The following is a 19961-nucleotide window of genomic DNA, read 5'->3' as shown; positions in this document are numbered from 1 at the left end:
CGTGCATCACCTCCTCCGCGGGGCCTGCTACCATAGTCCCAGGCGCCTGAGGGAGGAGGGGAAGCAGTTTTCTCCGCCTGCAGGCCTGTCCTCTGGCGCGGCCCCTTAGGGGAATCCGAGCGCGCCTGCAGCCCAGGGACGCGTGCCGCGCCTGGCACTCTGTGCCCAGGCCCCGGGGTCCTGACTGCACCAGGTCTGACACCCCGATGTGTGTGAGCGAGGGGGGAAGGGACGTGCGTCCCGCCCCCGGGGGCTGGGCTGGGGGCTGCGGCTGCTGCCTCTCCGCGCTCGGGCGGCAGGGTCGGGGGCGGGGCCTCGGGGGCGTGGCCTCTGCGCCCTATAAGTGACGGAGCGGGGCGCGCGCCCGGCCAGAAAGCGAGCGCGCAACGGTGGCAAAGACACAGGCACGCTTCTCGGCCCGGCCTCCAGCGCCCTTCTTGCCCCCCGTCCGCGCGTCCCAGCCGCCCGCCAGGCCACCGGCTGCCGATCAGGCGCCCAGGCCCCGCGCCCGCCGCCCAGGACCGGCCCGCGCCCCGCAGGCCGCCCGCCGCCCGCGCCGCCATGGGGGTGGAGGGCTGCACCAAGTGCATCAAGTACCTGCTCTTCGTCTTCAATTTCGTCTTCTGGGTGAGCCCGGAGCCGCGGGTGGGAGGGCGCTCCCCGAGCCTGGCAGGCCGCGCCCCGCTAGGCCCTGCCAAGGGGGCGCAACCGGGCCGCCAAGTTGCAGGGCCACCTGTGTGCGCCGAGCGCATGGTGGGGGGTCCTAGGCCGGTGGGTCGCAGCGGTGGGGCTCGTCTGGGGCCGCCGTGCACCTCGAGGGTGGGGCGGGGGGCTCCAAGACGGGTTTCGGGCCTCTGCGCGTCGGGACCCCAGAGCCCCGCGGCCGGGCCGGGCCGTTTGGGGACCTGGGGTCTGTTCCCCGTTGGTGATGGTGGTGGTGCGGTGGGTGCGCGCTCCGAACCCAGTACCCGGCCACTGCTTCAGCCCTCCTGGCCGCTGTTTCTGGGACCACCCTGCTTCGCGGGGACTGAGGGGCTCGAGGGCGGGGCTCCAGACGCCCCGCCCCCATGAGCTCATCGGGGCCACCGCCCCTAGATGGGCGGCCCAGTGCGGTGGCAGGGGCGGGGGGGCGGGGTGCTCACACTCTGCCAGAGTCTTGGGGACCGTCCACCCCATCCCGGGCCCAGTCCAGTTGACCCTCCTGCCTGCTGTCGCCACCCTGAGGGTCGTATGGGGGTCCGGGCCGGGGCGAAGCGCAGAGAGGAAGCGCCCTGGGCCCCGGGTGACCCGCGTGCTGGGATGCCTCCCACCTGGTGCCCCCAGCTTGTGGAGCCCCATCTTCCTCCCCTCCTCACCCAGCCTGACCTTCCAGCCCGTCCTCCCCCTGGGGCGCCGTGGAGGCTGTGAGGGGCAAGGGGCTGGGCGGGTGTTCTGAGTTGGCACAGGCAGGGAGCCTGGAGACCTGGGGTTTCCGAGCCCCAGGGGTGCCGGGGCTGGGTGGTTGTCCAGGTCTGGGCTTGGGAGGCCGCTTTGGAAAGAGGAGCCCGCGGGTTGGATGTCTCAGGGTGCGGGAGGGGCTCCTGGGGTCTGCGGGCTGCTGGCCTGAGTTGTGTTTCCTCGTCAGTCTTCACTGGCCTGTGGGGTCTGTGGGCTGCTGGCCTGAGCTGTGTTTCCTCGTCAGCCTCCACTGCTGGCCTGTGACTGATGAAGCTGTGGCTTTTGTTTCCATTTCCTGTCAGTGTTGGAATTGGGGGGTGGAGATCTCCTTCTGGCCCGGAGGGACCAGGAATGGTTGTCGGGAGCCCCTCTCACAGCTGTGTCCTGCGTCCCCTGCGGTCCCCTGGGCAGAGTGACTCGGGCCCCCTCCTGGCCCCTTCTTGTTTCTCCGCCACCCCAGGCCGCTCACCCCTTGTCACGGAGGACCAGGACAACGTCGGGTGGGTGCTTTCTTAAGTTGACACTGGGAGGGTAAACTTTTAAAATGGCTCCTGGAAAAGTGTGTGGGCCTGGGGACATCTGTTTGCCATCTGGACGGCCAAGGGTCCCAGGGTGGACCTCGGGGCACTGACGTATTTGGGGTGGGCAGTGCAGGGACTGGACACGGAGTGGAGGTGTCACATCCTCCCTGCAGGGGCACGGGTGGGGGTCCTGTAGCCAGCAGCCTCTGCCCTGGGGGTGGGAGCGGCTAGGCCGTCAGGATGGGCCAGGGTGGGCCGGGCAGGCTTTGCTGAAGGGGTGGTCTTGGAGGGGTGTCACTGGGACACCCCGCTGCCAGCCCCTGAGCCTGTCTGTACCCGCAGAGCCGGGGAGGGCCCTGGTGGAGGGGGGGGGGCGGAGGAAGGGGACTTAGCAGGAGTGCATTCTTGCCTTTGGACTGAGTGTAGGGGCGAGGTGAGTCCCTCCCTCCTGCACAGCAGGAGAGGTCTCCAGGGCAGGCTCCCCCACCCCACCCCCAGCTCAGCCTGGGTACCTCTGGTAATTTCCCAGGCAGCAGGGGTGGAGGCCTGACACATCCCCACCCCCACCCTGGGCCACTTTGTGTTCGGGCTTAAGGAATTGTTTCTGAGGCCTCTCCCCTTCCCTTCCTCCCTGGGCATGCCCAGCAGGCCAGAGGAGCGTTTGCTTCCAGTGGCAGCAAGGCCCCACCCACCCACGCCGGGCTGCCCCCTGTGGTGGGATGCCACGCTGAGCCAGGCGGCAGGCGGGTGGGGGGGGGGTGCCTCTCTGTGCATCCCCTCCTCCAGCATCGCTTGGCCAGGAGCATGGTGCCAGGGGTTTGGACCTCGGTGGAGTCTCCACCCTGCTGCTCTGGTCCTGGGCTTCCTCCCTGCTGAAGCGGGGGGTCCTTCCCCTGGGGTTGTTGTCGGATTAGTTCAGGAAATGGGTGTTGGGCATGGTGGCTGGTAGGGAAGACCGCATTCCTTGGCCAGTGTAGGCAGTGACGCCTGGGAGGCCCCCTCAGGGTCCAGTGGGTGAGGGAGGGCTCCTTGTGCCCAGCCCCACCCACTCACCGTGCACCTGGCCACAGTGCAGTAAGGGGGCGCTGGGGGTGGGAGCTGGGTCAAGAGGTTGAGGACGGGGGTCTGGATTTGGATCTGGGTTTTTTTTTTTTTTTTTTTTTGGCTGTGTTGGGTCTTCATTGCCGTGCGCGGGCTTTCTCTGGTTCCGGTGCACGGGCTTCTCATTGCAGTGGCTTCTCTTGTCGTGGAGCACGGGCTCTAGGCTTCGGGCTTCAGTAGCTGTGGCTCGCGGGCTCAGTAGTTGTGGCGCACGGGCTTAGTTGCTCCGTAGCACGTGGGATCTTCCCGGACCAGGGCTCGAACCCGTGTCCCCTGCATTGGCGGGCGGATTCTCAACCACTGCGCCACCAGGATCTGGGCAGGAGCCAATCCCTGGATCTGGGCACTTTTTAAAGTTTCATTTCAGAGAGTAAAGCCTTCCCCCGTGGGCGGCAGCGTCAGAGGCAGGCTGGCATGCTGTCTGAGAAGGAGCCGGTCACCACGCACGCCCACACACACCAGCACACACGCTTGCTGTCCCACCTCTCGGCGCCAGACCCCGGGGCCCCGGCTATGTACACTCAGCACGCCTGACCCCAGCCTGCTTTGGGGGCCCTGGCCAGGCGGGCCTGGAGGTGTGAGGTGGGGACGTGGCAGGAAGAGCAGCGGCCGGCCCGAGCTGGGGAGACCGCGCAGATGCTCCCCCAAGGGCACGGAATTCCCGCGGGTGGGGTGGGCCCGGGAGCTTCCTGGCGAGGTGACTGGGGCTCGGCCCTGCTGCTGGAGCAGCTCAGGATGGGCAGAGGCGCCTGCCCCTGCTTCCCTGCTCACCCTACTCGAGTGGGCGACCTGGGGCGGGCGCACGCCCCGTGTGAGCCCTGCTCGCCTCATCTGTGAAATGGGTATGATCACAGCCTCTCCTCTGCAGGGGCAGCAGCAGTGGCCCCCCGCTGGGACTGGCGGCTCCTCCAGCCGGATGCAGTCAGGGCTTCCTTCCAGAGGTAGCAGGGGCCGTTCGGCCAGACCTGGCTGGGAGTGGGGCTGATGGGAAGCCCTGCTAACTGGCTTTAAATTCTTCCTTCCGGACAGCACATGGCTGCCTATCACTTAGTGGTTCTGTCGCCTTCCTTCTCGGAGAGGGGATGTGACCCAGGCGGGCTCTGGCTGGGGGCAGGGATTTCCTGTTCCTGGTTTCAGTGGGAGGGCAGGTGAGCTCCCCTGGTGCCCCCGGGCATCTGGCTGCCATGCTCTGGGGAAACGGCCGTTGGGCCAGGGCCTGCTGAGAAGAGGAAATCTGTGGTCTGTGCCCAGGACGGGCTGGCCCCAGGGAGAGTGTCTGGGCATTACGGGGTGCAGAGCTGGAGCCAGAGGCGGGAAGCCTGGGACCCTGGCCGGCTCTGCTCCAGTGCCCGTGCGGTGCCCACCCTGCGGGGTTCCCTCCCACACCCCCACCCCCAGCTCAGTGTGCCTCCAGAAATTGAGTTCACCCCCAATCCCTAACTCATACTGCTTCCAAGTCCAGACAGGGAGATGGGCCCCCCAAAGCACCCCCCTTGCATATAATCTACCCCCCAACCCCCGCCTTCATTTCAGCGCCTGAAATCCCATGACAGGGAAGAGCCATGAAAATCAATAAGGTGTAGAGTCCGGACACCCGTGGGAGGGGCAGACGTCACCTTTGCACTTGTGCAGCGTTTTGGAGAGGGTCCCAGGTAGGGATGGGGGAGAAATGCGGGGACCCTGGCTCTGCCCGCCCCCGAGACGCAGGCCGGGCCCGCAGCCAGGGCTGGGGGTTTCGCCTTGGAGGCAGCATGGCCCCGTGCCGGGACTCCTCACGCTGCGTGGAGCACCAAGCTCACTTCGAATCGGCCCTTTCCAGGTGTCCGGCAGGTGTGGTGTGACCTGCCTCTGGACTTCGGTGCCCCTCCCCCGCCCCCACACTTTGTACCGGCCCAAGTACTGCTTCACGCAAGACCACCTGGGGCTCTAGGTGGGCCCCCAGGTGCTGGGGGAATCCCCACAGGCGGGCAGGGGTCCTGGCCCCAGGGGTGGCAGTAGGTCTCCCTTTGCTGGCCGGCCAGCAGCGCGTGGTCGCAGGGGTGCCTGTTGGTGCGTAGCCGCCCTCCCTGGGCTCGAGGGCTGCGGGGCTCGGCGGGCAGGGAGGTACCTTAGTGCTGGGGCTCGGTGCGTGGTGGGGGAGGGTGCTGAGGGCAGGGTGGTCGAACGCCACAGAGGCCTGGGGAGCGGGCAGCCCCCTTGCCCCCTTCTTTGAAGCCATGCCCCTTCTAACTTTGGAAGGTTAGTGTTCCCCCTGCCCCCAATTACTGGGGTAACAGGGTGATTGTGGAGAAGGTGAAGGACGGGAGGCTGGGACCATGTGGAGTGGGGGGTGGGCGGCCCCCTGGCATCCCGGGCCGTCACACGGAAGCCTCTGTACCGACTCCCACACGCAGCCGGCCTGCGTCATCACTCTCCCTCGGGGGACGTCTAATGGCGCCCCGTAACCCGCCTGACCTGTCACGTCACCTGCAGCTGGGCGTCGAGTTTGGTAGCCAGCAGCCAGCTCCTGGCGGGGATGTGGAGGTCAGGCCGTGACCCTGGGGCTGCAGGGGAGCAGAAGGGAGGGCTTCGGGCCGCCCGCATTCCTGGTCTCCAGTCCCAGGTGCTGGGAGGCCTGCGCCCCGGCGCTCGATGGCATTGGTCTCGGGGGTGTCGGCGGGTTTGGGAAGTACCCTGTGGAATCCTGCCCGCCCCCGGAGCTCACGGGGAGTCTTCCTCTCACACGGGCCAGGCCCTCTCTGCCCCCCATCCCAGGGGCTCGGCCACCCGCCTGCTGGACGGGCAGTCTTCCCCTCTGTCCCCGAGATAACGGCTCGGACGCACACGAAGTCCCGCTCCCCTGTGCCAGGCGGGCGCTGGGCTGGAGCCATGCCCTTTGCCTCCAGCTGGCCCACTGGAGCGATAAGGAGACCGAGGTCCCGAGTGCCCACACGAGGAAGTGGTGGAGGCAGACTGGAAACCAGGGCCGGTCCTTCAACCACTGTGGTTTGCGGCCTGCACGGCTCCAGGCAGGGGACAGGGCATCCCTAAGGGTGGGGGGGCTGTGCCTGGGGTTGTGCGGGGAGCACATGGTGGCCAGAGAACCCGGCCTGCCCCGGGGCCCCTCCACTCACCTCTGGCCCCTGCCTGGGCCCACCCACCTCCTGTCTTCTGCCCAGTGTTTCCCCAGCCTACCCAGATCCTCCTTGTCTGATGTGTGCGCCCCGCTGCAGCCCCTCGAGCGCCCTTTGCCGGCAGGTGGCTGGGACGTCTGTGTCCACACGCCCCTCACTGCAGGGGCTGAGGGGACACGGGGACATCCCACAGGAGGGGCCCTTTCAGCCAGTGGGGTGAGTGTAGGGCCGGGGAGCAGGCCGCTTCCCGGCCTCCCCGCCTGCAGTGGGTGGTAGGTAATCTAAGGGACGGGCCCAGGAAGCAGGCGGGCCCTGCGGGTTCCCCAGGCGCACTCCGCTGTGCCCAGAGAGGTGGCAGGGTGTCCTCAGGGGCCTGCACTCCCCTGCCGGTGACGAGGGGCTCCTGCATCCCGCAGCTGGCGGGGCCCAGGAGGGCCAGTGTCCTCTTCCGCCCCCGTGGCTATTCTTAGAGGCCAGTCCAGGCAGCTTCCTGACGTCGAGGGGCCTGGAGGGTAGTTTCCGCTTCCTGGCTGAGGCGAGGGTCCCTGCTCCTCTCTCTGTACTTCCTTCCCGCCTTGAGCTGGGTGGCTGTGTTCCCGGAGGGCACAACAGGGCCGTAGGGTCGCTGCCCATCCCCGGGGAAGGCTGAGTTGGGCCCCGCGTCACCCTGTTCTCATGGTGGGTGGAGATGGAGGGTCAGCCTCTAGAGACCCAGGTCCCCGCCCAGCCCAATGGTGGTGCCCTCTGCCCTCACTGACCCTCCACATCCCATCCTCAAAAGGTCTTTGCTGCACCTCTATCCTCTGACTTATCCCGGGGTCTGCAAGGGCGTTTCCTGCCTGTGGCCTTCACTGCCCTCCCGGGGAGGGTCTCCAGGCCCTCAGGACCTCCTGGTTGCCGAGCTGCATGGGCACTTCATGGCACATCTTCCCAGCAAGAGTGTGCACCCCTTGCGGTGGCGGGTTAGGGAGCAGAGCGGCTCAGAGCCAAGGCCCTTCCCGGGTCACGAGGGAGCTGCCCCTTCTATCATCTGTCTCTGAGAGCGTCAGAGCTGCTAAGTAAGGGAGCACGTTGGTGCGTGGGTGTCCCTGTCACTCCTGGAATACGTGGGCAGGACTTGGGGTGACCACTGGGCCAGCACGTGTGGGTGGGGACGGATGGAAGACAGATCCCAGCTCAGCTCCCACCCAGGGCCTGGCAGGAGCCGGGGCGGGGGGAGGGTTGCCCCGGGCCTGCCCGGGTAGCACCCACTCCTACGCCCTTTCAGCTGCTTCTTGGAAATGCAGACAGGCCGGGCAGGAACCCAGTGTACTTGGCAGCTCCCTTCCCCCCCCTTTTAGTTGACGCTATTATTTATTAATTCTCAGAAAGGAGGAAGAAAGAAACAGAAACTGCATCTTTCATAGGATTACAGACAGTCCGTGCCGTCCCCTGGTGTGGAACCCTTCAGTGATCCCAACAGGTTAGGGGCTCCTTCCTGAGCCGCTCGCCAGCCCCACCCAAGCAGGAGCATCTCAGGACGCAGGAGCAGGTGGCAGCGGCACTTCCACCAGGCCAGCTAGCAGGAGAGGGGGAGGGGGTGAGTGGAGATGTGTCAGACTCTGCCACTGAGCAGCCTGCCTGAAAACTGCCGAGGGTGGTCACAGTAACCGCCCGCGCTGTCGAACGCCGTGTACGGTGGCATCATCTGAGCGCCCTGCGTCGGTCAGCTTGTGTACTTTTCTTTTATTTTTTGAATTTTATCTTTTATACAGCAGGTTCTTATTAGTTATCTGTTTTAGACACATCAGTGTATACATGTCAATCCCAATCTCCAAATTCATCCCACCATCCCCCACCCCCTGCCGCTTTCCCCCCTTGGTGTCCATACGTTTGTTCTCTGCATCTGTGTTTCTATTTCTGCCTTGCAAACCCTTTCATCTGTACCATTTTTCTAGGTTCCACATATATGTGTTATTATACGATATTTGTTTTTTTCTCTCCGACTTACTTCACTCTGTATGACAGTCTCTAGATCCATCCACGTCTCTGCAAACGACCCAATTTCGTTCCTTTTTATGGCTGAGTAATATTCCATTGCATATACGTACCACATCTTTTCAGCTTGTGTACTTTTAGTTCCTCATCATACACACAAGGATATTGGAGGCACAAAGGTGCCGAGATGGTCCTGAGATGACCCAGTAGCCAGAAGCTCTGGGGGCCCTTGGCTGCCACATTCTGACTCCCACCCAATGCGAGGACTAAGTGCTTTCCATTAAGTCTGGACTCCGTTTTATAGTGGGCATAAGTGTTCCTTCGTTTATCCAGTCCCTTTTTTGACCCTAAAACCTCAGTCTTGTGGACAAGACTTCAGCGTTTCCAGATGCTTGCTCTTGGCTGCTAGAAGCCTGGGGGTCCTCACCTTGGCGGACGGTTGGCATGAAGACAGCAGGCTGGATCCTTTGGGACCGGGAGAAACATTTACCCCTAAAGGCTTTGCTGCTTAGAAGTTCAGTGGACGGGGATTTGGGTGTGTGGGGTTTTTTAAACAGCTTTGTTTGACATAGCGTCAACTGCACGTTTAAAATGTACAACTTGGTAGGTTTTGACATAAGGAGGCACCTGCGAGACCTAGACGGTGGTCCACCAGGAGAGTGAATGTATCCATCACCCGCAGAGGTGTCCCCGGGGCCTTGGGATCCCTCCTCCCCATCCCAGGCCACCCGCCGGCCTGTCATCTGTGCCCGTGATCGGCATTTCCTGTACTTTTTATGTGAACGGAATCGGAAGGTGGCGGTGGTTTTTCCTCTTGGTCTAGATCGGCGCGGGTATCTGGAGATTCACTCTGGTGGTTGTGTCAGGAGTTTCTTCCCTTCCCCTGCTGGTGGGCATCCACCCACTCACCGCTTGAAGGGCACCGGATTGTCCCCGGTTTGGGGATGTTACCAGGAAAGCTGCTGGCACGTTTGTGTGGGCACGAGCTTCCACGCCCTGGGGCAGTACTGGGGGTGCAGGGGCTGGGCGCGTGGCGGGTGGAGGGGAGGTGGGGTCCTCGTGCCGAGGGCCCAAGCTCTGTCTCCTGTGTCCCCGCTGCTCCCCACCCTCGCCTGGGGGTCTTCTCACTTCAGCCCATCCCATAGGTGCTTGGGGGCGTCTCCCTGTGGTTTAATTTGCATCTGTCTCCCTGCGACCAATGACTGTGCGTCTTTCCATGCGCTTATTTGCTGTGCACGTTTCTTCTTTGGCGAAGTGTCCAATTTCTTTTTCTTTTGCCCGTTTTTTAAAACTCGGTTGTTTGTTTTCTTGTCATTAGAGTATTGCAAGTGCTTTATAAATTTTGGATACGGGTCCTTTGTTAGCCATTTGTAAGCCCCAGTCCGTGGGTTAGCTTTTGAAGAGCAGGCTTCTTTCGGACCCCTGCCCTGCCCTGGGCACCCCCTCCCTGCAGAGGCACGGGTCCACCCCACCCTCTGCCTTTTCTCATGGCCTGTGTGGGGGGATTCGGGGGGGATTCGCAGTGCTGCCTTTCCCCTTCCTCTGTAGGTGACCTTAGGTGAATGCCCATCCCAGCCCCCGAAACTGGGGGTGGCCACTGCCACCATTGCCTTCATCCAGGCCCACCCCAGCGGGTCTGTGCGGGGCCTGGAATGACTGAGGACCAGCTGAGGAGGGTACACTTAAGCGCCAGGCTCTCCCCTGCTTGGAGGCGGGACTGCCTTCCCTGTTCACCCTTCAGGAGGTGGGCTGGAGCCACAGGGGAGTCTGGAGGCTGCTGTCCCCCCTCTGCCCCTGCCCCCCGCACATCCTGGGGTCTGCAGTGGAAAGCCCTTCCCGAGACAGGAGAGATGGGGACTTTGCCTGCCACCCCACGGTTGGCATCTGGGTGCTGGGATAAGCATTACCCTCACAGCGTTTGTTAGGACCAAGTGCCCTAGATGGGCTTGTCCCCTCGGCTTCTGGGGAGAGGGGCTGCATGGGGAAGATGGGAGTGGTCCCAGCCCAGCCAGGGGGGCAGGAGGTGCCACTCCACGCTCAGCTCTCCTTACCGACGGCGATACTGAGGCTGAGGCAGGGCTTGGGGCCAGGCCTCTGTGACTGCAAAGGAGGCCCAGGACAGGGCTCCCCCTGCCCCACCCCCTCCGTCCTGCAACGTCTCACAAAGCAGTCTCTGGACCACAGTTTCAAAACAGAATAAGTGGCGGTTTCTAGCCAGAGTTACCACGGCAACCCTCAGCCTCACCACCGCTGCCCGCCTGCCCAGGAGCTGCAGACAGCAGCCAGAGGAGTGGGACTCCCTCCCGGAGCCTACCTGCCCGTCCCCGCCCTCCCCTCCATCCCCACCCTCCCCCTCCCCCTGCCCCGTCCCCGGGCCCTCCCACCCGCTTGTGGGTGTGACAGACACCAGGAGCAGCCACGGGACGCAGGGAGTTCGGCACTGCCCTTCCAGTGGTGCGCAGTGGGGGCCCGGGGGCCCCGGAGGGACCCTGTCGGTCCCGCTGCATGTGCTCTGGGAAGGGGGAGAGCAAGTGTGTTGCCCTGGGTGTGGGGAGTGGAGTCCCTAGTTGAACGTTTGGAAGAGGGGGTCAGAGAGGGTGCCGTCCCACCCTCGGTGGGGGGGGCGGTGTCGACAGCACCACCTTCGGGGTCAGCCCGGCTGCTGCCGGGCGCCAGCGGTCCCCAGCGGTCCCCACCAGCCTCATCGTCCACGGAGCCCAGCGTAGGAGAGCCTGGGCTGGAGCCGCAGGGCTCCTGGCCTCCCCGTCCCCCATCAGCGCCCTAGCGTCACCTGGCCTGGAGATCCCTGGAGATCCCTGGAGATGCTTGGGGCTTTCCGTGGGGCAGCCCCTGGTGCTGGGGCTTCGAGTCTCACACGCTCTACTGAGCCTGTCTCAGGGCCGCGCTCCCTGGCCAGGGCCTTGGGGACAGGCACTGGGCCAGCCAGGTGGTCTTCTTGGGGTCCGCTTTTCGGTTTCTCTTCCTCATTGGACACGTAGCTGACGGTCTGTGTAGGAGCTGGTGCTTGTAGCTCCGGGGACAGTTACTGCCTCGGGGAGCAGCCCAGGGAGGAGGCTGGGGTGCGGGGGCCAGCTTGCCTGGGTGGGTCAGATGCTCAGGCGTGGGCCTGCTGGGCCCGGTCTGGGCTCACCCTCGAGGACAGACCCCACCTAGCCCTGAGCCACCGTGCTCGCAGGGGCATGAGTCAGCCGGAAGCCCGCGCCCCCCGTGCCAGGCTCTGAGCAGAGCCCCCTCTCCTGCCCGCCCCTCAGCGCAGCCTCCGCCTTGCGGTCTCTCTGGCGAGCGCCGCGAGCTCCCTTGCTCTCCCGGCGGTTTGCCGTCTCCGTGATGGCAGGGAGTTATCCCACAAAGCCCCGGCCCTGTGGCTTCCCGGCCGCCACCGGCCCCAGCAGCCTCTGCCATCCACACCAGGGCCCCCGTGGCATCGAGTGCCCACCCCCTCCTCAAAGAAGTACTTGTTGTCTGTCTGAATGCAGATTAACCAGGTGTCCTGCATCTTATCTGGTAACCTGTCTGGGAGTCTCACTCCAGTGGTGCTGGCGGGAGGGTTGGGGACCAGCCACATGGTCCCCCATGCCCAGGTCCCCCGGGGCATCTTGACAACCAAGGCAGCAAATCAGACATTTGGAGCCAGCGGCAGCCCAGACCCCAGGGGCTAGTGCGTCCTGCCCGGAGGGAAGCCCTTCACGCAGACGCAGCGGACAGCAGGGCTCGGCACCCTCCTCTGTGCGTGTGTGCGTGTGGTGGATTCACACTCACCACTGCTGGGCTCCGGGCCACGAGTGACACCATGCCCTGCTCTTTCTGTAGCTGGCTGGAGGTGTGATCCTAGGCGTGGCCCTGTGGCTTCGCCATGACCCTCAGACCACCAACCTCCTCTACCTGGAGCTCGGAGACAGGCCTGCACCCAACACCTTCTACGTAGGTAAGTGGCAGAGGACGGGCTGAGGACCCCGGCTAGCTGTGGGCTGGGGGCCGGCAGGAACGGGCCACTGGGGTGTGTGATCATAGCTCAGTAAGGCCTCAGACAGGCTGTCACGGAGGGCTTCCAGGAGGAAGCAGGGGCTGAGCCAGCTCAGCGGGGCTGGCTTCTTGCTGGGACAGGGAGGAGGCCAGCCAGGAAGGGCTCTTCCGGCCAGAGGGAGAGACGGAGCCAGAGAGCAGGTGGGGTTATGTCAGCCTGGGGGCCTTGAGGGTCCCCTCTGGAGTTGGTGCAGTGCCTGCCTGGGCGGGGGGTGCTCCCAGGGAGAGCTGGAACTGGGGGCGGGGTGTGTGTGTGTGGCTTTTTGGGACCCCACCCGATCACCGTGGGGGGCGCGGCGGAGCAGGAGAGCGGCAGCTGGGTGGGGCGGGGGCACAGGGGTGTTCGGGAGGCCCGGCACAGGGGTGCTGCTGGGCAGCACAGAGGTCCCTTCCAGCGGGGGGCCAGGAGTGGCCTGGCGAGTGGCGTGGCGCTCAGACTGGGCCGCGCCTGCCCCCTTCCCCTGCGCTCCCCTGTGTCATATGGTGGGTGTTTCAGGGGAGGCTTCCTGGGAGGGTGGGGCTGGAGCCCAGAGCCCCCAGGATGGAGACTCAGGGCCTGCATGACTCAGCCCTGCAGCCACACCTATAGCCGCTGTGTTAGGCTGCGAGTCTGCCTCCTGGGCGCCCGTGGTGGCCCCTTCGGGGCATCCGTCAGGCTGGGGGGGGGGGGGGGGGGCTTGGGCCAGCGGCCCCCGGGGTGGGGGTGGGAGTGCCGGAGGAGCGACGGTGGGGCGGGAGGGGAGAAGGGGTGCCCCCCGCCTCCTGCTGGGCCCCCTCCCCCCACCAGGGAAGGTGGGGTCTGGCCCTTGTGGAGCTGTGGGAGTGTTTGTTGAGATGCTTCTGTCCTTTAAAGGACTGGCTCCTGGGCCGGCCCCTCTCGCTCCCACAGGCGAGCAGCAGGGCAGGGAACCTTCAGGGCTCAGGGCGCCCTGAGGGGCCAGCAGCCATCCTGGGTCACATGCTTGACCCTCGGTTGGGAGTGGCCCACACACTCACCTCCCGCCCCGGGGCCGTGGGGGGTGCCTGCCCCCTCCCTGCCCGTGGCCCTCTGGGCCATAGCTGGGAGGGCTGGGTTCCGGGGGCCATGGACGTGGGGCAGAGACCGGAGCCTGGGGTTCTGGCGGCGGGGCTCCCGGGGCCAGCCATCCCGGGGAGGGTCCCGAGCCCTCTTCCGCAGGTTCCTGGGCTCCCCCCATGCTGTGGGGCCCCTCACAGGTTTGAGTCTCAGGAGCAGAGGGTGAGTCTGCCTCCCGAGAGGGCACAAGGGGTCCGTGACCCGGGGCCCCCGCACACGCACCAGGCCCCCTCAGAAGCAAGGCAGTCAACGGGGCCCACACGTCTGACGACGTGGGAGTGTCCTCTGGGCCCTCGAGGGGTGTTTCTCTCCTGCGGGGCTCCTCCCAGGCCTCTCCTTTCCCTCTCAGAGCCCCCGCGGGGGTCTGAACCAACCTGTGGCCGGGCCTTTTGTCCCAATGTGGGAAGGGCTGCTGCCATCTCTCCGTCCCCCTCTCTGGGACCTTGGGTGCAGTGGGCGTGGGCTCTGCTGGTGGCAGAGTTGAACCGGCCCCAGGGCGAGCAGTCTGGGAAGGGGTCCCTCCCAAATTGCTGGGTCCGGGGCCGCCAGCCTCGTGGCTGGGGCAGCTCCTGCTGTCAGCCCAGCGTCTGGCCCAGGAGGCAGGAGAGGAGCTGAAAGCTCCCCTGCTTCAGGCCAGGATGGGGCAAGAGCGGCGACGGGCTGCAGGCTTGGATTAGGGACACGGTCCAGGCCGCCGGCGCGCAGACGTCTGGGGGGACCTTGGCGGGAGAATGGAGGCGGCGGGGCTGTGCTCAGGCTCTGGTGGGGAAGGGGTCCCACGGGAGAGGCTCATCGAGGGCAAGGCTGGCGTTGGAGCAGGTGTCCCCCTGGTCCACTCACTGGGGGCCGCACATCACCTGGGGCCTGACCCTGGCTTCTCCTGGCTCTGGAGAATTCTGCCCTTGGGGAAGCAGTGCCGGCTGCTGGGGAAGCAGTGTTAGCTGCGGGACCACCCAGCAGGCTGGGTGCCAGCCCCTGGACCTTCTGCTGTGTCCCCATGGGCGGGGGCCTCTCAGAGCCCCTCTGGCCACAGAGTTCCTGCCCACCCAGGGCCGGCCTTCCGGAGCCTCTTGCTGGCTCTGATGCAGACTGGGCCTGCCAGGGAGCTGGGGGAGCAGACGTGGGCCCTGACAAGAGCTGTCTGTCCAGTGCCAGGCAGCGGGGGAGGGTGAGCTGGGCTGGCTTAGCACCCCAGGCAATGCTGCAGGGCCCAGGGGGGTCCCGGACCTCACTGGCCAGAACCAGGCCGAGGGCTCTAGGTGGAAACCCGGCACCGTGGGGGGCTTGGGGCTGGGCCTGGGGGTGGTGGGTGGGTCAGGTACCGCCTCTGGGTCTCCCAGCCTCTCGCAGGACCCTCCAGAGCCCGGAACGCCAAGGTGCCCCTCCCTGGCGCCCTATGCCATCTCGCTGAACCTCAGGTAGTGATGTGGGGATGGGGGTCTCAGGACCTGAGCAGAGGACACCTGGCTCAAGGGTGCTGTGCCCGAGTGAGGAGCCCCCGAGGGCAGGCCTGGCGGGAGGCTCCGTCTGTCCAGAGGGGAGGCCCTGGGCGTTTTCTGAGCCCAGCAGTGGGTCCTGGCCCCCAGGCTCCTTCTCCAAAGCCTGGCCAGGCAGGGGCGACAGGCCCTTGGCACCGGAGCCCTGGGACCCATTGTCCTAGCACTGTGGAGGGGGCTTGGGCTGCCTGCCCGCCGCGTAACCATGGCGACTGGGGGGTGGGCCCAGGTCTGCTGGTAGGACTAGGGTTGTGGGAGGTCCTTGGAGAGACGTGGTCCGCGTTTCAAGGGGCACGGGCCCCGCCTGGGTGAACTGTGGATGCAGAGAAGGGCCGCGTGACCAGCAGTGGGTGCTGGGCAGGCCAGGGGGGCAGACTGACCCCGTGTGCCATCCTTGAGCTATCCCAGCCGCCAGGCCTCTGCGTCCAGCAGGCTCCAGCCCCCGGGGTCAGGGCCTCAGAAGCCGGGGAAAGCCCCCTCCTCTGAGCAGAGCAGCCGGACTCGAGCCCCCGTCTGAGAAGGCACAAGTGAAGTGGACTCGCCAGACCCCTGGGCTCACCTCCACCCCACCCCACGGGCCAGTAGCTGGGTCCTCTGCGCCAAGACGGGGGTGGTCCTCCACGGTGCCCCCAAATCCCGGAGACTGCGGGAACCAGAGAGGGTCTGGGTTGTGGCGTCGCACTGAGTTCTCTGAACACTAACCACGGGCCGTTCGGTCCTGGCCTCGGCAACGCCGGTCTCCACCCACGTCACAGAGGAGGAAACTGAGGCCTGGAGAGGGGCCCACACGGCCCCGCCGGGCTGCCAAGCCCTTGCAGCTCCTCTCCAAGCCTCCGGGCATCTGCTGTCTTCCCAGCAGGGCAGGCGTCGGCGCCTCGTGGCCCCTCCAGAGGCCTGGGCAGTGGGGTGTGTGTACGCAGCCGGGGAGGGGGGCTTCCAGGGGCATCTGTCCTGCCTCTTTGGGGTGTCAGGGCACTGAAGGCAGCCGTCTCTCCCCTGCAGGCATCTACATCCTCATTGCCGTGGGTGCTGTGATGATGTTTGTTGGGTTCCTGGGCTGCTACGGAGCCATCCAGGAGTCCCAGTGCTTGCTGGGGACGGTAAGGCCCTGGGCCGGGGCCAGGCTGAGGGTGAGGGCTGCGGGGCCGGCCGGGGGCAGAACCGGGAGCTCCGGTGGAGACAGAACGCCTTCAGTCCCCGACGTGGAGCCTGGTGCCCCCCCGGCCAGTCTAACCCTGCGGACCTCCCCCAGAATGCCAGCTCTTCGGTTTCCCCAATCGGTTCTCAAATCCCTCCGAGGTGGACTGCCGTTACGTCTAGTTCTTTGTCTAGTTCCTACAGAGTTCCAAAGTTGCTTTTTCTTTTTCTTCCTTAAAAAAAGCCAGATATAATAGTGAGTGAGTCCCAGTCCCAGAGCCAGCCTCAGGTGCCCCTAGGCATGTCACCCACCGAAAGGAAGTGGAGGCCTGGCTGTGCTGCCCAGGGCCTGGCGTCTGGGAGACGTGGGCTGCAGGAGGCTGTGCCTGTGTCTCCGGTGGGCGAGCCCAGGCACACCACGGCGACACCCTTCCCGTGGGCTTTGCCTCCCTGCCCTTTCCGACCCACCCAGAACCGACCATGTCCTCCCCTCCCACACCCACCCCATCCTGTGGAGCCTGGTCCCTCGGGGATGATGAGAACATTGGCATCTCGCTGCCGGGCCGAGTCCTAGATTCTGCTTCTCGGCCCCACGCCTCTCATCCCGTCGGGTCCTGGGTGGGTGGATACCACCGGCCACCCCGTGCATGCCGGCCGGTCACTGGGGCCTCAGGAAGGCCCGGGCCCTCTCTGGCCAGCTCTGACCTGCCCTCTCTGCCATCCCCTCCCCTTTTCAGTTCTTCACCTGCCTGGTGATCCTCTTCGCCTGTGAAGTGGCCGCCGGCATCTGGGGTTTTGTCAACAAGGACCAGGTGAGGCAGCGTCCGTGGGGAGGGGCAGGGGAGCTGCTGGTGGGGAGGGGGAAGGGGCTCCGGCTGCGGGGGAGGGGTCGGACTGCAGGGTGCTTTGGGAGGGCTCTTCCCGGTAGGAAGCCCACAGAGGGCTTTCTGGAAGAGGCAGCATGGCGACCGAGCGGAAGGCAGGGTCACCTTCTCTAGGGCTCAGTGGCGGGCAGGTCTGTCCTGGGAGTGATCCCTTCCGGGAGAGCCAGGTGAGGGCACGTCTCGGGGGGGGGGGGTGGGCAGTCCTGCTGTGCTGTGACCGCCTCCCTCCCCAGATCGCCAAGGACGTGAAGCAGTTCTACGACCAGGCCTTGCAGCAGGCCATAATGGACGACGACGCCAACAATGCCAAGGCTGTGGTGAAGACCTTCCACGAGACGGTACAGGGGAGCCGGGGGACCGGGGGAGAGGTGGGGGCCGGGGAGGGCGTCCAGGGGGGCCAGGGGACTCGGGGAGAGGCGGGGGCCGGGGAGGGCGTCCAGAGGGGCCGGGGGACCGAGGGAGAGGCGGGGGCCGGGGAGGGCGTCCAGGGGGGCTGGCGGACCAGGGGAGAAGCGGGGGCCGCGGAGGGTGTCCAGAGGGGCCGGCGGACCAGGGGAGAGGTGGGGGCCGCGGAGGGTGTCCAGAGGGGCCGGCGGACCGGGGGAGAGGCGGGGGCCGGGGAGGGCGTCCAGGGGCCTGGGGTTTTGTCCTCTCAGTGAGACCTCAGCCAGGAGCGGGAGGGGCATTGGAACCTGGGGGGATTCTGAGGGACCTGGGGGTCCCCGGTGGGAACTAGATGAGCCAAGGAAGATGGGGTGCAGGGGTCTCTGCGCAGTACAGCTAAGTGGGAGGAGGGGGCAGAGTGGGCCCCCTGGGCTCCGTTCTCCCCCTAGAGGGAACCCGCCCAGCTCCCCGCCCCCACGCCTGGCCGGCGCAGCTCCTGGGGCCACGTGTCCAGGGCTGAAGGCGGGCGCCCTCCATCTCTGCAGCTTAACTGCTGTGGCTCCAACGCGCTGACCACAGTGACCACCTCTGTGTTCAAGAACAGCCTGTGTCCCTCAAGCGGCAACGTCATCAGTAACTTGCTAAAGGTGTGTGGTGATGGGTGGGGCCTCCCAGGGTGGGGCGGGGCCTGCCTGCTCCCCCATTTGGCTGCCACCCCTGGTGGGTCCTGGGCGGTGGCTGGCCCTCTCGGGGCTCCCGCTGGCAAGGGCAAGGACACGGCCATACTGGGCAGCGCTGTGGCTGGAGTTGGGGCTGCTCTGCCTGGGGGCCGAGGCCAAATTTTTGCTGCCGGCCGGCCCACGGGGAGGCGAGTCTCTGGCCCAGGTTCCCGATGGGGGAGCCCTCTGAACCGGGCATGGAGGCGCCCTGACCTCCCGGGTCAGCCCCGTCGCGGCGGTGCTTCCCAATCTCTTGAGTGCAAGAGGGCGCACGCGGCACACTCGCCATTTCCGTGTTTGTTTAAAACGGATGTGAGGTAAAACCTGGCACAGACTAGGCCCTGTTCACACCTCTGCTGAGGGGTGCTGGGGGGCAGGGCTGTGCCCCTCTGTGCTCCTTCTGCAATGACCCTGGGCCACGGCCTCGCCGGGGGCTGAGGACGGGCACCTCTGAACGCTGTCTGGCCACCCTCGCAGGAGGACTGCCACGGGAAGATCGACGAGCTCTTCTCGGGGAAGCTGTACCTCATCGGCATCGCCGCCATCGTGGTGGCTGTGATCATGGTGAGTGGGGCGGGCCGGGCATCTGCTCGGGGTCCCCCCGCGGGTCTCCGGCCGCTGACCCACCTGCCCGCCCCACCCCCTTCTCCGCAGATCTTCGAGATGATCCTCAGCATGGTGCTTTGCTGTGGCATCCGGAGCAGCTCGGTGTACTGAGGCCGAGGCCGCAGGGAGGGCCGCTGGGACCCCTGCAGGGCCCCCAGAGCGACCCGGACACTTCTGAGAAGGGGCCGTCACCACCTGTGTATATAACCTCCTGGTATCACTGCTACACTTATCAGCCTTTTTACTTTTGAGGTTTTGTTCTTGTCCTGAAGTTCCCTGTTGCTTTCGGGGCTGATGTCACCTGTAGGTGGCATGTGAGTGGCCTTGGGGACTGCAGGGCAGGGGCCCCCTCTGCTTTTGGGGCTGCTCGGGGGTTCTGCTTGCTCAGCCGGGCCTCTCCTCGGGGCCACGAAGGGCCGTCCGGCCAAGCTGCACCCTCCTACCCACCCGTCCCCACGGGTGGCACACGCTCAGCCTTTTTAAATCCTTGTTCCTTTCCGGCCACCTGTCTCTAGAGCCGGGTCCATGAGCAGCCTTATGCCTTCAACGCACCTCTCCTTTCTAACGCGTCACCTTCGATTGTAATTACATCTTGAAAGTCATTCAATAAAGAAGGAAAAATCAGGCATGCTACCACGATGTCCGGCCCCTTCCTGTGCCCATGGTGTCTGAGACCCAGGGGCAGCCCGAGGAGCCTGGCGCAGGCGGTGCTCAGCTCTCTGGACCTCGCTGGGCCCAGGCTGTGCTGCCGACCCTGTTGGTGGGTGTCTGTGGGGCGCCCAGAAGGACTCCGCGGAGGGACTGCCCCTTTGTTGGGCCTTGTGCCACCTGGAGCAGCCTCCACCCCCATTCCTTGTGCACCACTGCCCAGCAGGGTCTGTGCGGGGCAGGCAGGCGGCCCAAGAATGTGGTACAGGACGTGGGGCCCCTGCAAGACTCCCTGCCCTCCTGAGGGCCAGCTCAGGAGCATGGACACCCTGCTCCCTCCCAAGGGTCTGAGGGGCTCTTCTCTGACCACCTAGTTGCTTGCAGACGTCCCGTCATGGGGCTGGCTGCCCACATCTTGCAGGGGCTGGAGAGCAAGGCCTCAGCCACTACCTGGGGTAGCCTACCTGGCCCACCACCGTGGACTGAGGCCCAGTCATCTCTTGGGTAGGCTGCTGCCCCCAGCGGGAATGCTGGGTGATGTCACCATTAGCTGCATGCAGGTACCCCCCTGCACGTACATTAACTTGACCTCTTGAGACAAGTCCCTGGCTGGGATTCATACGTCAAGGGTTCCCTGGGGCCTCCTTGGGGGCCTGATTTTGGAAACTAACCCCAGCCCTGCATTGGGGGGGTCACAGGGCCTCAGCGGGCCTGCCCTTCCACAGTCCAGGGGGGTGCTGGTGGGTTGGGAAAACTGGATGGCCCAAGGAACCCGCTCCTTTTTACTTCTCCCTGTGCTGCGAAGCCCTGGGAACGTCC

At 65.5% G+C, this 19961-nt stretch overlaps 1 protein-coding gene across 3 annotated transcripts; it reads left to right on the top strand.

Moving 5' to 3' along the window:
• Positions 1–371: 371 nt before the first annotated feature.
• CD81 (CD81 molecule) lies at positions 372–19127 on the top strand. 3 transcript variants are annotated; one of them, XM_032640543.1, is made up of 8 exons: positions 372–627; positions 11981–12095; positions 15767–15864; positions 16639–16713; positions 17019–17123; positions 17715–17816; positions 18366–18452; positions 18543–19127. In XM_032640543.1, the coding sequence occupies exons 1-8, from the start codon at positions 562–564 to the stop codon at positions 18603–18605; spliced, it is 711 nt and encodes a 236-aa protein (XP_032496434.1). In that variant the 5' UTR covers positions 372–561; the 3' UTR covers positions 18606–19127. The 3 variants fall into 3 exon arrangements, with proteins under 3 accessions (XP_032496434.1, XP_032496435.1, XP_032496436.1); XM_032640544.1 differs by lacking the exon at positions 372–627 and adding an exon at positions 1148–1937; XM_032640545.1 differs by lacking the exons at positions 372–627; positions 11981–12095 and adding an exon at positions 12210–12334.
• The last annotated feature ends 834 nt before the right edge of the window (positions 19128–19961 follow it).

Source organism: Phocoena sinus, chromosome 8, assembly GCF_008692025.1.
Source record: "Phocoena sinus isolate mPhoSin1 chromosome 8, mPhoSin1.pri, whole genome shotgun sequence".
NCBI classification, from domain to species: domain Eukaryota; kingdom Metazoa; phylum Chordata; class Mammalia; order Artiodactyla; family Phocoenidae; genus Phocoena; species Phocoena sinus.
The sequence above is the reverse complement of the archived record's forward strand: the minus strand, read 5'-3'. Positions and strand labels throughout refer to the sequence as shown.

What these genes read in the sequence shown, in the direction of transcription:
- CD81 (XM_032640543.1), top strand. Translation starts at nt 562, where the DNA reads ATGGGGGTGGAGGGCTGCACCAAGTGCATCAAGTACCTGCTCTTCGTC. An exon ending in TCTTCAATTTCGTCTTCTGG is followed by an intron (nt 628 to 11,980) that starts GTGAGCCCGGAG and finishes CTCTTTCTGTAG; the next exon opens with CTGGCTGGAGGTGTGATCCT. An exon ending in TGAAGACCTTCCACGAGACG is followed by an intron (nt 17,124 to 17,714) that starts GTACAGGGGAGC and finishes CCATCTCTGCAG; the next exon opens with CTTAACTGCTGTGGCTCCAA.